The following is a 20,837-nucleotide window of genomic DNA, read 5'->3' on the forward strand; positions in this document are numbered from 1 at the left end:
TCCCCAGCAACACACATGCCTGACTACTGCCACACCTGGTCTCAACCAAGAAATCACTTAAATAGGACCTGCCTGACAAAGTGAAGTAGACCAAAAGCTCCTCAAAAGCTAGACAAAATGCTGCGATCCAAAGAAATTCAGGCCTAGTCAAAGTCCTGACCTTAATCCAATTGAGATGCTGTGGCATGACCTTAAAAAGGTGGTTCATGCCCAGAAACTGTCCAGTGTGGCTGAATTACAACAATTTTGCAAAGATGAGTGGGCCAAAATTCCTCCAGAGCGTTGTAAAAGACTCATTGCCAGTTATCGCAAACACTTGATTGTAGTTGTTGCTGCTAAGAGTGGCCCAACCAGTTATTAGGTTTAGGGTGCAATCACTTTTTCACACAGGGCGCTGTAGGTTTGGATTTATTTTTCCCTTAATAATAAAGACCTTCATTTAAAAACTGCATTTTGTGTTATCTTTGTCTAATATTTACATTTATTTTGTGATCTGAAAAATTTAAGTGTGGCAAACATGCAAAACAATAAGAAATCAGGACGGGGGCAAACACTTTTTCACACCACTGTATATATAATATTATATATTTATATATAATATACACACACACACACACAAAAATATTGTGACAATAAATATTCATTTTTATGTGTAAATAAATAACACATATTTGGTACTGACACTTCCGGGTCTAGAAAACAATCAAACTATTTCAACTATACAGTGATCACTGAAAAAATATATCATGCTAGTGAACAATTGTGGAATAAAATGTAATAAAAAAGTCATATGTAAATTAAAAAATGGTATCCCTGAGAACTTCATTTCCTCCTGCTAAAAACAAACCACTACTCAGCTCTGTCAGCAGAAAATTGAAAAATGTCATAAAATGCATAATTTTCAGAATATGGCGATGCAAAAACATTTTTTTTTTCTTTAAAATGTTTTTTTTGTGTGGAAAAGCATCAAAACGTAAAAAAAACACGTACATGTGGTTTCACTGTAATCATACAAACCCGAAGAATAAAGCTGTCTCATCTTTTTACCACATTTTGGACATCATTAAAAAAAAAAATTCTGAATTGCTGTTTTTTTCATTCTGCCTCCCAAAAATCTGAATAGAAAGCAATTAAAGAAAGGTTTAGTACACAAAAATGCTTCCAACAAGAATGAATCCCCCAAAAAACAAGTCCTGGCTTGACTTTGTCAGCAGAAAATAGAACAGTTATTGCTCTCAAAATATGGTTATGCAAAAACATTTTTGGGTGAAAAAAAAAATTTTAGTGTGTGATAGTGGCAAAACCTGAAAAAAACAATATATATATTGTTCAGTTTAGCCACAGACAGAACGAAACATCCACATCCCAGACAGGGATGAGGAGAGATGGCAATACGTGCATAGGCACTGAACACATACCGCGATCTCCGACGCCATAGGCACATACCTGCCGGGGGAGGAGTGTGTTGGGCCTCTGCTCGGGCAGCAGGAGGTGTGTGGCACCGGATTCGGCGCCTTGTGCATGCCACGATATCCGGCGCAATTCTAGTGAATACAAATGTATAGAGTGTATTCAACAAAATGGCGCCAGACAGTGCGTTATCCGCATGCGCGTGCTCCGTTGCCATTTTGTTGATTACACTCTGCACATATGTCTTCAATAAAATGGCTGAGTCCAGTGCCATTTTAGTAAAATAACGCAGGCGACACACTGCAGGGGAGCGTTAGAAAGGTAAGTAGGAGTGTTTTTTTATTTATGGATGGATGCATCTACCAGGTTGGGAGAGCACATAACATGATGGGGTAGCGTATACCAGGATGGGGGATCATATACCAGGATGGGGGCTCAAATAACTGGATGGGGGAAGCATGGACCATGATGGGGGCACAAATACCAGGATGGGGGCGCAAATACCAGGATGGGGGAGCATATTCCATGATGGGGGACCAGGATGTGGAAGCAAATACGAGGATGGGGAGCACATTCCAGGATGGGGAGCACATAACAGGATGGGGTACCAGGATGGGGAGCATGTACCAGGATGGGGGGAGCATGTACCACCATGGAGGTGCAAATACCAGCATGGGGGAGCATATAACAGGATGGGGGACCAGGGTTGGGGCACAAATTCCAGGATGGGGGAGCATATACCACGATGAGGGACCTGGATGGGGGGGGGCCAGGAAGGGGGAGCATTGACCTGGATGGAGGCGCAAATACCAGGATGGGGGAGCATATACCAGGATGGGGGACCTTGATGGAGGCGCAAATACCCGGATGGGGGACCAGGATTGTGGAGCACATAGCAGGATTGCAGAGCATATAAGAGGATGGGGAGCACATAACAGGATGGGGGCACAAATACCACGATGGGAGAGGATGGAGAAGCATTTACCAGGATGGGGGCACAAATACCAGGATGGGGGTGCATATTCCAGGATAGCGGAACATACACCAATAAAAATGTAGAACGGGTTCAATAGCTAGTTCACTATAATGAGGCAGATAAGGTCACCTGGGGCTCTGTCTGGCCTATGAACCTGCTGTTTCCGTCATTTTAGGCATGCACAAAAGCACAGTTGACCACAATTTTATGCACCTCTGAAAAAACACACACTGCCATTAAAAAAGCCAGACCGAGCCCAGCGTAACTCTTCCTGCCTCATTGTAGTGAATGGATCAGTCAGGGGGTTCTATTTGAACTAATGTATTTTGAAGATTTAGATGGTAAGTGCTTGGCGTAGAGCAATATAATGCTCTTTATTATTGGGCAGGGATATGTACTGACTAAGTGCTAAGGAATATGTTGGCGCTATTTAAATCACTTGTGCGTTTAACATGCTCAATACACCCATAGATTAACTTCTCGATGTGCAGTTTCCAAAATGGGGTCACATGTGGTGGGTTTCTGTTTTATTGGCATCTCAGGGGCTCTACAAATAAGACATAGTGTCCACCATCTTTTCCAGCATAAATTGCTCCAAAAGTCAAATTATGTTCCTTCCTTCCGAGCTCCTCTGTGTGCCAAAACAGTAGTTTCTAACTACATGTGGGGTATATGTGTATTCAGGAGAAAATGGACCCCACAATCTATTTCACGGCCCAAAATTGTCTAATTTTGTGAAGTACCTGTAAGTTCAAGATGCTCATCATACCCATACATAAATTACTTGAGGGATGTTGTTTCCAAAATGATATTACTGGTGGGTGGTATAATGTGTTGGCTCCTTAGGGTCTATGCAAATGCAACATGGTGTCGACAATCTTTTGCAGCCAAATTTACACTTGAAAAATCAAGTGGCATTTCCTTTTCGAGCCTGGCTATGTGCCCAAACAGTAATTTCCAATCACTTATGGGGTATCTGTATGCTCAGGACAAATTGCACAACAAATTGTGGCGTATATTTTCTTCTTTTACCCTTAAAAATTGTGGGCTAATGCAACTTTTTAGTATAAAATAAATAATAATTTTTTAATTTCTTTCTCCCAGTTTGAATTAATTCCAGTGAAGCACCTGAAGGGTTAACAAACTTTCTGTATGTGGTTTTGAATACTTTTAGGGGGGTGCAGTTGATAAAGGGTTTTGATTGCTTGTTTTTTTACATGTAGGCTCTTCAATTGTTTTGAAAGTGAAGTGGTTCCTTAAACTAAAGGTTTTGGAAATTTCAATGAAAATATTAATAATTGGTACTAAACTTTAACCCTTCTAACATCCAAAAAAAAAAAAATCTTTTCTAAAAATTATGCTTTTGTAAGGTAGGCATATGTGGTCAATGTTATTTATTAACTATTTTGTGTGCTATGACCATATGGTTTAAAGGCATTAAAGTTTGAAAATTGAAATTTCTTTCGGTATTTCTGAAAATATCTAAACTTTTACAAAAAATTGAGGCAAATTGAATCAACCTAAATTTACTACTAATATAAAGTATTATGTGTGAAAAAAAAGTCTTATAATAACTGGTGTACATGGAAACGTTACAGAGTAAAATGACACTTCAGATTTTAAAAAATTTGGCCTGGTCAGGAAGGGGATAAAAGGCTTTAATAGTAAGAGGTTAAACAAGCCTAACATGGTTTAATCCCTTTCTGACGTGCCATATATGTAAGACATGTGTCATGTCTCCCGCTTTGGTGCTGGCTCTGGTGATGAGCCCGCACCTTTCCGGGGACATGACACTTGATCTGATCAGCTGTCATGTGCCCTTAACAGGAAGACATGACAATCTCTGACAGCGGCATTTAACATGGCCGTGGGAAAGGACGACATTAGTCCCGCCCATCAGCACCCGTGTCACATGACCGCGGGTTGCCAATGGGTTGGCATGACATCCTGGGGTCTGCAGGAGATCTGCAGCGGCTCCTGACCGTGGGAACATTGCCTTACCATTTTAGGTTTGCATCACAGTTCTCACTTCCAGTCTTTTGGCTGTAGGCTTGACTTCCCATATACATCATGTGAGGGGAAGAGATGTAGCCATTCATCAGGCTTACAGGTGATTTACTGCAGTCTTACATACGGTTACGTCATGTGGATGGCACAGACTTTGTAGTGAGCTTGTGCCACCTGCAGCGTAATGTTTATGCTAACATAAAGCTGACAACCTGATAAATAGGCCATGTTTGAACACAGGTACAATACCTACTCTTAACCCTTGTGATGCCACAGATAATCGGTACTTTGACATCTGATGGGTTAGACGGAAGGAAGTGGACTCCCTTTTTTGACTTTGTTTCCACCAGGATGTGGGTTGTATATGTGTATTCATGGCATTCGGGTTTTGCCATACATAGTAGTATTGTATTGTAGTGTATTATGTGAACGATTAGATGATTTTATGTTTAAGTTGATCATTGGAGCTTTAAAATAAAAAAACTAATGAAAAAAGGAAATAAAACTATGCATCATTGCTATTACAATGTCACCAACAATTTCAGCTTAAAAAAAATAACACTTATAAACACACACTGTTAAAAAAATAAATAAATAAATAAAAAAATTACAAATTACTTTTTTTTTTTGTTCGTTCCTATATTCAAGAAAACAACTAAAGGTGATGTAAAGTTACAGATACTCCAAAACTGTGACAATAAAACACCAATTCATTCTGCAATAAATTGCACACAAATGTTTAATTTTTTAAAAATTATGTTTTTCAAATTCTTACCATAAAAAAGCATAGTTTGTCCCCCCACAAAAAAAGCCTACATAAACAGAAAAATTAAAGTTATGATTCCCAGAGGGCGGAGAACAAAAAATAAAAAACACCCCATCAGAGGCCAAAAACTGTCTGGAGACACAAGGGTTTAAACAATAGTTAAAATTATGATGAAGTTGGATTAGCATAACTGCTTACCCATATTGTTGTTTGACTTCACAGGGGTAATTGAGGTGTATAGAGTAACAAAGCGAGTGGAATTGGGTATAAAATCCACGGCAGTATGCAGTGAGAAACTGCAATTGTTATTGAAGGATATAGACAAACTGTGGAACAACCTTATAGGATTTATGTCACTGGCCTCCCTAATGGTAAGTATTTTCTATGTTTTAGGAGTGACGTAATCTACACATTACCATTTACAGGTCGCTTTTTGCTTGTGAGCAGATCTAGTGCTGCAAATATATTGTGGTCTAATTGGCACATGAACGCTGCTGAGAATTTTACACTGCCACAGAGCTTTTTGTTTTCTTCAACAGTGATGGAAAAAAGTTGCATGGCTAGAAATAAGAACCTGAAATGGTTAAGCCATAGGCAAATTTAAGGTTGATATTTTTTTTATAGATAATTGGTGACACAAATATATGCAGGCATTTTATCCCCATTGTAATTCAGTTAATCCGCATCAGTTATGAGCATTACATTCATTTATTATCTCACACTATTCTGTCCCCATGGCCTGTGGCTGTAAATATGGCTCTGTGAGACGCTGGGTCTCTTCACCTGTACTTACAATGGCGATGGACGCAGATAGCTTAGGCAGGCACATAGTGAAGAATTCAGAAGAGACTTTGTTTTTTTTAAGAACTCTTGTTAAATGCATGTATAACAGCAGGTAAAAAAGACTTTTCTCAGACAGACTAAGAACACATGAGCTTCTACAACCCCTGGCAAAAATTATGGAATCACCGGGCTCGGAGGATGTTCATTCAGTTGTTTAATGTTGTTTTTGAAAAAAAGCAGATCACAGACATGACACAAAACTAAAGTCATTTCAAATGGCAACTGAACTTTACAATTCAGACAATTTACAGACAATTTACAGACATTATGGGCACTGTCCCCATTGGGGCTCACAATCTAAATTCCCTATAAGTATGTGGGAGGAAACCGGAGAACCCGGAGGAAACCCACACAAACACAGGGAGAGCATACAGACTCATGTTGTCCTTGGTGGGATTTGAACCCAGGACCCCAGTGCTGCAAGGCTGCAGTGCTAACCACTGAGCCACCGTGCCGCCCGTATTTAGTTAACTCTTTACTTTAATTAGGTTTGGCCCATTCGCCCAAGGTCATTAGCATTTCCATTCATGTAATTTATGCGCAGCTGTGAACTGCTATTTTTAGCCTATGAAGGTGCCATTTGCAAACATGGTCCCTGGCCATTATTAACAGATAACAGCTGTTTTGTTAGCCACTAGTTCCCCCCGATCAGCACTCAGTTACGCTTTGGACGCAGTGTATTTTTGCAGCGTCCAAAGCGGTGTTCTAATGCCGCACTTTTTTGTAGTCGGTACATGTGAATCCACCGCATATAATGACACTTCAATCTGTCAATTTGCAGCGGAGACTAGCGTGTCCGCTACAGAAATTGATATGCTACGGGTGAGTTTGGGTACGTGGCCACGATCAGGAGCCAGGTTTGACGCTGCGTGTTTATACAATGTCAAACCCGCAGCGTCCAGATGTTAAAACATAGTGGATGGGATTTCTAGAAATCCCATTTCCACTATGCATGCATCAGAGGCTGCTTATCATCCGTGGACACTGACATGCAGTGCATCTTTCAGGACTGCAGCATATCAAATTCTTTTGCGGAGTCGCTAGTCTCTGCAACAGAAATTTGATCACTAGAATGTATTGAATGCGGTAAATACGCATGGTTCAGTGAACACATGCGGATTTACCTGCGTTCAATAGAATGCAACGTTTTGGACGCAGCAAAAATATGCGTCCAAAGCGCTGCTACATTTGGATCGTGGGCACAGAGCCTAAAATTAAAAAAAAAAAAAAAAAAAAAATGGCATGGGCTCCCACGGCATTTTTATAACCAGCAGAGGGAAAGCCAACCGCTGGGGGCTGATATTAGTAGCCAGGGTAGGGGCCATTAGCCAACAATGTTCACTGGCTATTAATATCAGCCCGCAGCTGTTTGTTTAGCCTTTACTGGCTAGATTACCGGGGGAACCCAGAATAAAATTTACGTGGGGTCCCCCTTTAAAATCTAGCCAGATAATGCTAAACAGACAGCTGCGGGCTGATATTACTAGCCAGGGAAGGGGCCATGAATACTTGCCCCCTCCGCGGCTATTAATATCACCCATCAGCAGTCCCAGAAATGGTGCATCCATACGATGCGTCAAATCTGGCGCTTAGCCTCCGCTCTGCCCTGTAGCGGTGGCGAGTGGGTTAATGGGGTTAGGGTTCACGTCAGCCTTGTTTTGGTGGCTGATGTGACGCCCAAGTTAGTAATAGAGGGCATCTATAAAACGCCCCCGTTACTAACCGCGTAGTAAAATTATCGCCACCTTTTCAATAAAAGACACGGCCAGAATAAAGTTTTTTAATGAAATAAAAAAACTCCCGGTTTTAAAAATAAATTGTATTGTGCTCCATCCACAAGGCCTTCGATCTTCTGAAAAAAAAATGTAAAAAACAACCAACCATATTCCTCAACTGTCTGCCGTCAACGACGCTGTCCACGATTACGCCAACGATTGTCTCTCGGCGATCCGGGTCACTTCTACAGCAGTGACATCAGCAATCACTGACGTCACTGCTGTAGAAGACAGCGCTGTATACCGACAGGAGTGTAAAATCACTTCTATCCGTATACATGCTGCAGGAGGTCACTGGAGTTCATCCGCTAAAGATCGGCTGATAAGCCCCCGTGAGCTCACCACCTGTACTGGTGGGAGCATTCTTGAGAATGTTCCCATGGTGAGTTCACGTGACCGCTGGCCGCTGGGGAGTGAGCATCACCGGGGACCAGGAGGACTCCGGGGGGCGCCGTACAGGTGAGTATAAGGTTTTTTTTTATATTTCAGCAGCAGAAGGGAAGGAAGGGAGACACAGATTCTCTACTTCGTGGGTAGGCGGAGCCCCATAGGATAGTCACCTCAGATTGGAAAATGGCGTTCAGCCGGGTAAGTGCTCTTTGGTCTAAAGAGTATCTTTGACGGCTACGGCAAGTGTACTGCCTGTGTGTTTCTTGTCTATTTCAGACGCTGCCTTGACTGGGGAGCAGAGACGGAGGCCAGTAATTTTTATTTTTTATTTGCGCATGCTTTTTCTTTTTTGCTTCCTGCCTTCATTGAGGCAGGAAGCTCCCTGTATTGGCGCGCGTTTTCTTGCTTTTATTGACTTGCTTCCTGCCTTCATAGAGGTAGGAAGTTTTCTGCCCTCGTTTTTGTTGTTTGAATAAGCGCGGGCTTTGGCGGGGGGCATGGCTTAGCGTCTCCTGGCTTCCTGCCGTCATTACTTAGGCAGGAAGCGCTTGGTTGAGCGTGCGCTGGCGGTCCCTGCTTCTCCCTCCGGCGTCCAGCAGCGCCTCCTGCTCTCTGCTCCCCGTCCGTCCACACACTTAGGAGGAGCGGTCGCCGCAGTACCGGTGAGTCCCCTCTGCCTCTGGCTGGGGTTCTTTGTCAGTGCTGTCTCTCCAGGCTACCTATTAGGAGTCCTCGTGAGCACTGCCGCTTTCTCTCCTAAAGCTATTTACTTCACTGACCTTTTAGGCTGCGTAGTATTATAGTTGCTGTGATGTTAACCCCTTCTGAAAAAGTGGAGCTCTAGGGGAAACACATGGTGTTTAAGGGAGTTTCCCCCTATTGATTTTTTGCTCGGCATTTCTGGGGTAGCTCTTTTCTAAGGGTGAGCTTTAACCCTTCAGAGCCTGTCGCATATATATAAAAAAAAAAATTAAAAAAAGTGAGTTTTGAAAACAGGCTGTGCAGCTTTCACACTTTTTTGCCATCCTTGTTGTACATCCTGGCATCTGGTGTGGGTGGCATGTCGGATCAGGGGCCTGGGAGTGCGGATCGGTCTCCTGATCCGTTTCAGGTTCAGTCGCACGCCTCTGATACACTCAGGCCTTCTACTACATCAAGTTCAACGCTCAGTGATGTTAAGGTGGAGGCGCTCACTCGCTCCATTGATAGTCTCTCTAGTCTCCTGGGACAGTGGGTGTCAGCTAGATCACACCCGATGCCACGAGGTAAAAAGCGCCGCAAGACTATGGTGGCGTTGTCTCCCTCGCAGACCGCATCAGAGGCTTCGGTTTCACCAACAGATTCGGTTGATTAAATTTCTGAGTCCAAAGAGGAGGATCAACAGGATCGCTCTGTTTCTCTTTCTGGTCGCGTAGATGGGCTTATTAAGGACATGCGGAAAGTATTAGAGCTGTCTGAAGAGCCGACAAGACCGTCTAGGTCGGGCCGTCTGTATCAAAAGACGCGCCGTGTTCGTTCTACATTACCTGCGTATGAGGAACTTAACGAAGCGGTGGAGAAGGAGCGTCAGTGTCCGGATAAACGCTTCTGAGGAACGCGTTTTTTTGTTGCCCTATATCCCTGTGCCAAGGAGATGGTTACTAATTGGGTTCCCTCTCCTGAGGTGGATATATCTCTGTCTCAGCTGACCAAGTCTTCCCTGCTTCCTGTTAAAGGGAGAGCCAATCTTCAGGATCCTTTGGACAGAAGATCGGAGTCAGCTGTGAAATCCATCTATGAAGCCGCGGGTCATGGTTTCCGAGCGGCCTTGGGGGCCATGTGGGCCGGTGAGGCTTCTCTGCGGTGGTTGGATCAGCTGCGTGCGGCGTGGCAGGATGGGACTTCGCGTTCAGAAGTGGAAAATCTTTTTCAGCGAATGGAAGAAGCTATGTGTTATGGCAGAGATGCAGTACTGGACACTGCTTCAATTCTGTCCAGGGCTCAGGCTTCGGCAGTCACGATTAGAAGAGCTCTGTGGCTTAAACAGTGGACCGGGGATGCAGTATCCAAACAGGGATTGCTTAGTCTGGCATATAAGGGCGGTCAGCTCTTTGGTTCAGATCTTTCGGAACTAATTGCCAAAGCTAAAGCTAAGGATGTTACTCTGCCTGGGAAAAAGGCAGTGGCATCCACAGCCAGCAGGACAGGGCCCGGCAGAGGTCTTCGGTCCTTTCGGGCCAGGGGACGATTCAGTCAGCCTTCTTGGAGATTGGGTCGTCCCTCATCCTCCGGCAGATCCGCCCAGAAATCTCATACTCCTTGGAAGCAACAGTCCCGTCAGGACAGACGGGAGGTTGATAAAAAGTCCGCTAAGGCTGATTGACGCCAGGGATCCCCCCGAGGGCTCTCGGGTGGGAGGTCGTCTGCTACAATTCGGGTCGATCTGGGCATCCCACATAGCAGACGCCTGGGTGACACGGGTTATGTCGGCAGGCTATTTCATAGAATTTCATTCGCTGCCTCCAGACAGGTTTCGTCTGACGGGCATTCCGTCCGTGCCAAGACTGGCTGCCGCACTGTTTCAGGAGGTCGACTCTCTCCTACAGCAGGGTGTGGTGGTTCAGGTTCCTCTGGAAGACCAGGGAAAGGGTTTTTATTCCAACCTTTTTGTGGTCCCCAAAAAGGAGGACAAGTTTCGTCCGGTGCTGGATCTCAGGGATTTGAATATTTACGTCCGGACACGGAAGTTCCGCATGGAGTCTCTCCGATCGGTGATAGCGACCCTGTCGCAGTACGATTTCTTGGTATCCATAGACATCCGCGACGCCTATTTGCATATCCCTATCGGCAGGGCTCACCAGCGTTTCTTGCGTTTCGCTATAGGTCAAGCCCATTACCAGTTTGTGGCCCTGCTTTTCGGGTTGGCCTCAGCTCCCAGGATTTTTACAAAAATTCTGGCTCCTCTCATGGCGCTTCTTCGAAGACAGGGGGTTACAATCCTCCCCTACCTGGACGACCTGTTCATAGTGTCACCCACAGCGGAGGAGGCAATAGCGGCTCGCGATCTCTCCCTTCAGTACCTGATGGACTTCGGGTGGCTGATCAATTGGAAGAAATCGTCATTGGAGCCAGCACAGTCCATTCTTTTCCTGGGGATGCAGTTCGATACTGTTCGGGCAGTTGTGTCCCTGCCTCCTGTCAAACAGACGAACCTTCGTCTTCTGGTCCAGGCTATGAGGTCGGCGTTGTCAATGTCCCTTCGGGAATGCATGCGCCTTCTGGGTCAAATGGTGGCAACTATGGAAGCAGTACCATTTGCACAATTTCATTCCCGGGATCTCCAGAGCCTTATTCTGACCCATTGGGATCGATCGCTAACTTCTCTGGATCGCTCGGTCATTATCTCCCGCAGGGTGCGAAAATCTCTTGGATGGTGGTTACGTCCGGAGACTCTATCCGTGGGGAAATCCTTCCTTCCTCCGAGATGGTCGGTGGTGACAACCGATGCCAGCCGGACAGGCTGTGGGGGAGTTTGGAACGACCTCTGGATTCAGGGGGTCTGGTTGCCAAAAGAGTCGTCTCTCCCGATCAACATTTTGGAGTTGAGAGCAATATTTCTCTGCCTCCAACATTGGACGGTCTTATTGAGCGGTCTACCGGTCCGGATCCAGTCGGACAACGCTACGGCTGTCGCGTACATCAACCACCAAGGCGGAACGAGGAGTTCCAGTCTCATGTCGGAGGTCTCTCGGATCCTGGTCTGGGCCGAGTCCAAAGTTCCAGCAATCTCTGCAATTCACATTCCAGGGGTGTTGAATATCTCGGCGGACTTCCTCAGTCGCGAGCAAGTGGACCCTGGGGAATGGAGTCTCCATCCAGAAATGTTTTCTCTCCTGTGTTCCCGTTGGGGGACTCCTCAGGTGGACTTGATGGCATCCAGGCTGAACGCCAGGGTTCCGACGTTCATGTCCAGGCACAGGGACCCGGAGGCGGTGGCGGTGGATGCTCTAGTGGCCCAGTGGGGTCACTTCAAGCTGATCTATGCGTTTCCGCTGATATCCTTACTACCTCTGGTGATCCGACGGATCAAACTCGAAAGGGTATCAATAATTCTGATAGCACCAGACTGGCCGCGGAGGACATGGTATTCGACGCTGGTGTCTCTTCAGGCGGCACCTCAGTTTCCGCTGCCCCTTCGCCCGGACTTGCTCACTCAGGGGCCCATTCGTCATCCGGACCTGAGGTCCCTTCGTTTGACGGCGTGGCTCTTGAGACCGAGATCTTGACCCGTCGCGGTTTTTCGCCCAAGGTCATTGCTACCTTGCGGGCGGCCCGGAGTCCAGCTACGTCCAGGATTTATCACAGAACTTGGGAGTCTTTCTATTCATGGTGTTCTGGATCCTCAAGAAACCCGAGGGTTTTTTCCATCCCCATCTTCTTGGCCTTTCTGCAATCTAGTCTGGCCAGGGGTTTGGCAGTTAGAACGGTGCGGGGACAGGTATCTGCTCTTTCTGCACTTTTTAGGAAGGCTATTGCCTCTCGCAGGGATGTGCGCTCTTTTTTTCGCGGAGTCGCACGTCCGTTTCCGCCACGGAGGGCAGTTGTGGCTCCATGGCGGCTTAATTTAGTCCTGGAAGCCCTTCAGCATAGGCCTTTTGAGCCTATGGATTCTGCTAAACTTTCACTACTTTCTTGGAAGGTGGCCTTCTTGGTGGCAGTCACCTCTTTGAGAAGGGTATCTGAATTGGCAGCACTTTCTTGCTCACCTCCTTTTCTGGAATTTTTTCCGGATCGCATGGTGCTTCGTACTCGTGAAGATTTTTTGCCTAAGGTAGTGTCACAATTCCACATTAATCAGGACGTTGTGTTGCCTTCTCTTTGTCCAGGACCTAAGAATCCAAGGGAGCGGGCCTTGCACTCGATGGACTTAGTGCGGGCATTGAAGTTCTATCTTACGATCACTCAAGGTTTTCGGAAGTCGGACTCTCTTTTTATAATTCCGGTAGGTCGTCGGCGTGGTCAACGTGCTTCCAAAGACACGATAGCTCGGTGGATCCGTTCAGCTATCCTGGAAGCGTACCGGCTCAAGGGTGAGCCTTGTCCGGTTAAAGTTAAAGCTCATTCCACGAGAGCCATTGGCTCATCGTTGGCTTTTCGTCAGGGGGCCTCGGCAGCGCAGCTCTGCCGGGCGGCCACCTGGCGCTCCGTTCACACCTTTACTAAGTTTTATAAGGTGGACGTAAGTGCTTCAGCCGATGCGGCCCTGGGACGCAGGGTCCTGCAGGCGGCGGTAATTTAAGCTATCCCTTTACTTAGTTTTCCGTTATTTAGCGCGGTTTGCGCTCTTGCCTAAGTTTTGGGGTATGGAAGCTTCTGCCTCTATTTCCCACCCTTAAGTAGGTACTGCTTTAGGACGTCCCACGAAGTAGAGAATCTGTGTCTCCCTTCCTTCCCTTCTGCTGCTGAAAGCCGGATTTTGGTAAGAACTTACCTGTAAAATCCTTTTCAGCGAAGGAAGGAAGGGAGACACAGCACCCTCCCAGGGCAGAAGTGTTTTTTTGTGTTTCTAGATGCAGCGCGTCTCCTTCCTGATGTCGATCTTCTGGACTGGGTTTAGCGCTCTACGGCTCTCCTTCCAGTTTCGCCAGTTCTACACAGTTGTCAGGTCCAATGGGGTATGCCTAAGACTGTGTGTTTCTATTACATAACCTGTTTTCTCTCATTTCTGAAATTTCAGAAGGGGATATGTTGTTCTGCTGGTTGGTCTGCTCTTCCTTAGCTTGTGTACGGACTGATGAACATGGGAGTAGGAGGAGCCTATATACTGGAGGGGCCGGTCGTCATTTTCCAATCTGAGGTGACTATCCTATGGGGCTCCGCCTACCCACGAAGTAGAGAATCTGTGTCTCCCTTCCTTCGCTGAAAAGGATTTTACAGGTAAGTTCTTACCAAAATCCGGCTTTTATTTTACTGCAGGCATGCCGGCTACTGCTCCCCCCAGCCATGCCGTTCTCGCTGTTTTCAGCGGGAGCGGCGGTCAGATGAGAGGAGTATTAGTCCTCTCCTGACCCGGTTACCACCTGCACCGCGTTTCCACCGCGAATTCACGGCTATTGGCTTTAATTGAAACGCACCAAATCCGCAGGTATAAATATTATACCTGCGGTTTTACTGCGGTTCATTTCAAGTCAATGGGCGCGGAAATGCCCGAACAGTGGTCACGCTGTGGTTTTTACCGCAATGGTAATCCTGAGCGGAAATCAGGATTACCATTGCTATAGCTGGCAGACATATTAACAAGCTTTTTTGCGGCGGTACGTGTGCACATAGCCTTAGAATATTTATTTTCTACAAGAACAGATTTTTTTTTTCTGCTGCAGATTTCAGCACGTTTTACAGATGCTCTGAGTTAAATCTGTTGCCAACTTAACTCAACATCTGTGTAACATAAATATTATGTGTCCAACCGCTTCACCGATGCCTCCATCTTGCGCCAGTCATTACACTGGTTAGCCATTCGCTACAGGGTCCAGTATAAACTCATCGCTCTCACCCACAAAGCTCTCCACAGTTCTGCACCGCCTTATATCTCATCTGTCTATCGCCCTACACGTGGCCTCCGTTCTACAAATGACCCAAGAATAACATCTCCCATAATCCGAACCTCGCACCTCCGTCTCAAAGACTTCTCTCGTGCTGCACCAGTTCTCTGGAATGCTCTACCCCAGACGATCTGACTGATGCCTAGCCCGCACGTCTTCAAGCGCGCTTTAAGAACCCATTTCTTTAAACAAGCCTACCACCTCAACTACTCAGTAAACTAACTTTCCCCTGTCCCCTCCTTCTAAATGTTATTCAGAATCTGCACCCTACTATTCATCTCCACACCCTTCATGCACACGATAACTGCACGCGATACTTAAGTATTGCACTTAAATATGTTGGTTGATGACCGGATCATTCAGCTTTATATGAAAATCTCTATTTATTATAATTGCCAGACCTGAAATAACAAGCACCTTTCACCTATTGTGTCCCCCCCATTTCCTTGTAGCATGTAAGCTTGTGAGCAGGGACCTCACTCCTAATGTAACTGTTTAAACTGTCTTACCTTGTATTGAATTTATTGTCTGTACATGTCCACGCTTAATTGTAAAGTGCTGTGGAATATGTTGGCACTATATGAATAAAAATACACTACCGTTCAAAAGTTTGGGGTCACCCAGACAATTTTGTGTTTTCCATTAAAACTCATACTTTTATTTATCAAATGAGTTGCAAAATGATTAGAAAATATAGTCACGACATTGACAAGGTTAGAAATAATGATTTTTATTAGAAAGAATAATTTTCTCCTTCAAACTTTGCTTTCGTCAAAGAATGTTCCCTTTGCAGCAATTCCAGCATTGCAAACCTTTGGCACTCTAGCTGTTAATTTGCTGAGGTAATCTTGAGAAATTTCACCCCATGCTCCCTGAAGCCCCTCCCAAAAGTTGGATTGGCTTGATGGGCACTTTGTGCGTACCATACGGCCAATCTTCCTCTGTCCAATGTGGGTGTTCTTTTGCCCATATTAATCTTTTCCTTTTATTAGCCAGTCTCAGATATGGCTTTTTCTTTGCCACTTTGCCCTGAAGGCCAGCATCCCGGAGTCACCTCTTCACTGTAGACGTTGACACTGGCGTTTTGCGTGTACTATTTAATGAAGCTGCCAGTTGAGGAGCTGTGAGGCGTCAATTTCTCAAACTAGAGACTCTAATGTACTTGTCTTGTTGCTCAGTTGTGCAGCAGGGCCGCCCACTTCTCTTTCTACTCTGGTTAGAGCCTGTTTGTGTTCTCCTCTGAAGGGAGTAGTACACACTGTTGTAGGAAATCTTCAGTTTCTTGGCAATTTCTCGCATGGAATAGCCTTCATTTCAAGAACAAGAATAGACTGTCGAATTTCACATGAAAATTCTCTTTTTCTGGCCATTTTGAGAGCTTCATTGAACAAACAAATGTAATGCTCCAAATTCTCAACTAGCTTAAAGGAAGTTCAATTTATAGCTTCTCAAATCAGCCAAACCATTTTCAGCTGGGCTAACATACTTGTGCAAGGGTTTTCTAGGGTTTTCTAAACATCTATTAGCCTTCTTACACAGTTAGCAAACACAATGTACCATTAAAACACTGGAGTGGTGGTTGTTGGAAATGGGCCTCTGTAGACCTATGTAGATATTGCAATAAAAACAAGACGTTTGCAGCTAGAATAGTCATTTACCACATTAACAATGTATAGAGTGTATTTCTGATTCATTTAATGTTAGCTTCATTGAAAAAAATGTGCTTTTCTTTCAAAAATAATGACATTTCTAAATGACCCCAAACTTTTGAACGGTAGTGTATATTAATGTGTGCATGAAAATTTTGAATGAAGCAAATTCTGCGGTGCAAATAATATTCTGAATTAGTAAAATACACTGCTCAAAAAAATAAAGGGAACACTTAAACAACAGAATATAACTCCATGTAAATCAAACTTCTGTGAAATCAAACTGTCCACTTAGGAAGCAACACTGATTGACAATCAATTTAACATGCTGTTGTGCAAATGGAATAGACAATAGATGGAAATTATTGGCAATTATCAAGACACACTCAAAGGAGTGGTTCTGCAGGTGGGGACCACAGACCACATCTCAGTACCAATGCTTTCTGGCTGATGTTTTGGTCACTTTTGAATGTTAGTTGTGCTTTCACACTCGTGGTAGCATGAGACGGACTCTACAACCCACAGAAGTTGCACAGGTAGTGCATCTTATCCAGGATGGCACATCAATGCGAGCTGTGGCAAGAAGGTTTGCTGTGTCTGTCAGCTTAGTGTCCAGAGGCTGGAGACGCTACCAAGAGACAGGCCAGTACACCAGAAGACATGGAGAGGGCCGTAGGAGGGCAACAACCCAGCAGCAGGACCGCTACCTCCGCCTTTGTGCAAGGAGGAACAAGAGGAGCACTGCCAGAGCCCTGCAAAATGACCTCCAGCAGGCCACAAATGTGCATGTGTCTGCAGAAATGGTTAGAAGCTGACTCCATGAGGGTGGTATGAGGGCCCGACGTCCACAGATGGGGGTTGTGCTCACAGCCCAACACCATGCAGGACGCTTGGCATTTGCCGCAGAACACCAGGATTGGCAAAGTCGCCACTGGCGCCCTGTGCCCTTCACAGATGAAAGCAGGTTCACACTGAGCACATGTGACAGACGTGACAGAGTCTGGAGAGGCCGTGGAGAGCGATCTGCTGCCTGCAACATCCTTCAGCATGACTGCTTTGGCAGTGGGTCAGTAATGGTGTGGGGTGGCATTTCTTTGGAGGGCCGCACAGCCCTCCATGTGCTCATCAGAGGTAGCCTGACTGCCATTAGGTACCGAGATGAGATCCTCAGACCCCTTGTGAGACCATATGCTGGTGCGGTTGGCCCTGGGTTCCTCCTAATGCAGGACAATGCCAGACCTCATGTGGCTGGAGTGTGTCAGCAGTTCCTGCAAGATGAAGGCATGGAAGCTATGGACTGGCCCGCCCATTCACCAGACCTGAATCTGATTGAGCACATCTGGGACGTCATGTCTCGCTCTATCCACCAGCGTCATGTTGCACCACAGACTGTCCAGGAGTTGGCGGATGCTTTAGTCCAGGTCTGGGAGGAGATTCCACAGGAGACCATCCGCAACCTCATCAGGAGCATGCCCAGGCGTTGTAGGGAGGTCATACAGGCACGTGGAGGCCGCACACAATACTGAGCCTCATTTTGACTTGTTTTAAGGACATTACATCAAAGTTGGATCAGCCTGTAGTGTGTTTTTCCACTTTAATTTTGGGGGTGACACCAAATCCAGGTCTCCATTGATTAATAAATTTGATTTCCATTGATGATTTTTGTGTGATTTTGTTGTCAGCGCATTCAACTTTGTACAGAACAAAGTATTCAATGAGAATATTTCATTCATTCAGATCTAGGATGTGTTATTGGAGTGTTCCCTTTATTTTTTTGATCAGTGTATATATAGTGCCCTACAACATGTTACAAACTGTTTTAATGGTTCATTCAAGAAGGTTTTTTAGATTTTTTTTTTTTCATCCTTTTAAATGTTAAGACGTTCATTGATTTTTTTGCTTGCTGTAACTCCACGACTTTTTATTGGTGTTGCAATTTCAATGTTGAGGACTGTATCCCTCTCATCATGGCCAGCAACTGTTTTGCACAACCAGGGACCCTGCTATCAGGTAAAGTGGTTTCTGTCTGAAACCTACACTTAGTTTAGACAATCTGTCTGGTCTGATACCACTAGTTGAAAGAAAAAAATCCAAAAAATTGAGCCAGAGCATTTGTTGATATAAGTGCAATGCATAGGTGTGCATTCACACTGTGACCATTTAACAGACAGAACCCAAGATAAAAACAAAAAGAGCAAGTAACCTGTAGTAAGTAAATAAATTAGTACATGTAAATAACATGGGGTACTTGGTTAACACGGTTTTGATCAAAAAAGCGTAAATGCCATCTCACCGCAACAAGGTGTACCCAATCGGGACAGTACCTAACTCTTGTAGCTCACCTCACTGATACCGCTATTAACCTGCAGGTTAATAGCTTTATGAAGGTGCTTGGCCTCAGTACTGAAAGTGCAGCATTTGAGAGAAAATTAACTTTATTTCTCCCAGGAGCTGTAGACTTTCAGTCATACAGCTGTGCTCGGAGCAATTAGTCACCACTCACAACACAGCTCGCTAAGCACTGATGCACTACAGAGCTGGATGTCAGTCAGTGCCAGGGCGTTCTTACAGCTGACGTTTAGTGTTGTGAGTTATAACTGTAATTGCTCTGGGCACGCCTGAATGACTGAAAGCTAGCAACTCCCAAGAGAAAGAAAGTTTATTTTTCTCCTGGGTGCGGCCAGGCAACTTCATACCACTATTAACCTGCTGCTTACCCGTATATGTGCAGGTTAGATATAATTTTAGGCCTCACCAGGTGTTCTGTTCCCCCTGGTGACAACTAGAAGAGACACATTTTAATTTTATATAAAAACAATTTTTATTAAATAAATTTGATTATTTTTTGCATTTAATCATGTTAGCAAGCATGTGGAAGTTTGTGATAAGATTAACCCTTAAGAATGAAGTGGTTGTTAAATTAGCACCATAGTTACTTTATTGGGATTTCTCTCCACTATAATCACACAGGCCTACCAGCAGCTTGCAATATAATGAAATCTGGGAACTGTGCCATAGTAGTATAGTCACTTATTTGAATTTAGCCTGAAACTATAATAAGTGTTGAGTTTACAAAAGATGGCTTGTATACTGTTTGGTGTAGCTCCTGCACTTCCTATTCTTGCAACTTTTTCCTGTTTTTTATTTGTTTTTTAGTTTGAATTATTTAATAAAAATTGTTTTTATATCAAATTAAAATGTGTCACTTCTAGTTGTCACCAGGGGCGAACAGAACACCTGGTGAGGTTTTAGATTATATCTAAGCATATGAGAAGTGCCAATCTAGTTTCACAGGTATTTGGTAAAGTATAAGGACATTTAAGATTAAATAATATATGCAGGTTAATAGCATTATTTAACATGACGGGTTTCCATTTAATATCTACATGTTTATAATACCCTGATGAATTATTTCAACAGGTTATTTAGAGTGAAACTTAAACTGTATAAAAAGAAAAGAGAAAAATGTCTGTTTTCCCCCATATTTACATCAGAAAAATATATTAATGATATGGTAATGTATATGTTATATGTTTCTCCTAAACAGTGCCAAATAATAATTACATTTCATCCACATAAAATAAGATAAACAAAACTAGTGAAAAAATAGTCATGGCCAATAAAATGTTGGGTAGCAAAGACGAGAAAAAAAGTCCTCAATTTAAAAAATACAAAAAATAACACTAAAGCTCCAGCTGCTCTCCACGTCTTTACATGATTGCTTCATGTTACCTCTGCAGCCAATCAGTGTTCACAGCAATCATGTACCATACTAGTGGCATCAGTACTGTAGGTTTCTAGCTGAATCAATGGTTAAGAGAATAGGTATTGTTAGTTTCATTGTCTTAGAACAGTGGCAGCTGTTTGTTTTTTTTAATGTCTTGACAAGATGAATAACCCTAGATAAGCACTTTATACCTATAGTGTCCCCTCTATTTCCTTATAGACTGTAAGCTTGCGAGCAGGGCCCTCATTCCTCTTGTAACTGTTGAACTCTGGTTTCTCTGGAATGTCTTTATTATCTGTAGACGTCCGCGCTTAATTGTAAAGTGCTGTGGAATATGTTGGCACTATAAAGCAAAAATTATTATTACAACCCCTTTAGGGTTTAAAGCATACACAAGTTTACTGTTCCATGCTGCTTTGGCATTTGGGCACAAGGACAATGCTGCATTGCCCTATAAAGAGAGGCCAGCACTTTTACTGTCTGACTGGATCCCATAGAGAGGAACTCTATTTTCACAAATGTTTCAACAAGAGTTTTGTGACAATATTTTTCGGATTAGAAGACGCACCGGTTTATAAGACGCCCCCCAAATTTTGGGGAAAAGAATAGTTAAAAAATGTGTTTTTTTTTAATAAACCGGTGTGTGTTATTTGCTTACCTTGGGGGGCCGAGGCACTGGTGGAGCGGGATCCCAAGTGGCAGGGTCGAGTCGG

The 20,837-nt window shown here is 44.4% G+C and overlaps 1 protein-coding gene across 2 annotated transcripts in view; it reads left to right on the top strand.

Moving 5' to 3' along the window:
- Window positions 1–20,837, top strand: part of SYNRG (synergin gamma) — a 270,799-nt gene that overhangs the window by 144,735 nt on the left and 105,227 nt on the right. For both annotated transcript variants that reach the window (XM_073666404.1, XM_073666405.1), the window contains exon 17: window positions 5,382–5,530. In XM_073666404.1, the coding sequence (XP_073522505.1) occupies window positions 5,382–5,530 (149 nt within the window). The remainder of the gene's footprint in view (window positions 1–5,381; window positions 5,531–20,837) is intronic.

This window comes from Phyllobates terribilis, unplaced genomic scaffold (assembly GCF_046119375.1).
Source record: "Phyllobates terribilis strain yellow unplaced genomic scaffold, ASM4611937v1 Scaffold_2__4_contigs__length_985480577, whole genome shotgun sequence".
Lineage (NCBI taxonomy): Eukaryota > Metazoa > Chordata > Amphibia > Anura > Dendrobatidae > Phyllobates > Phyllobates terribilis.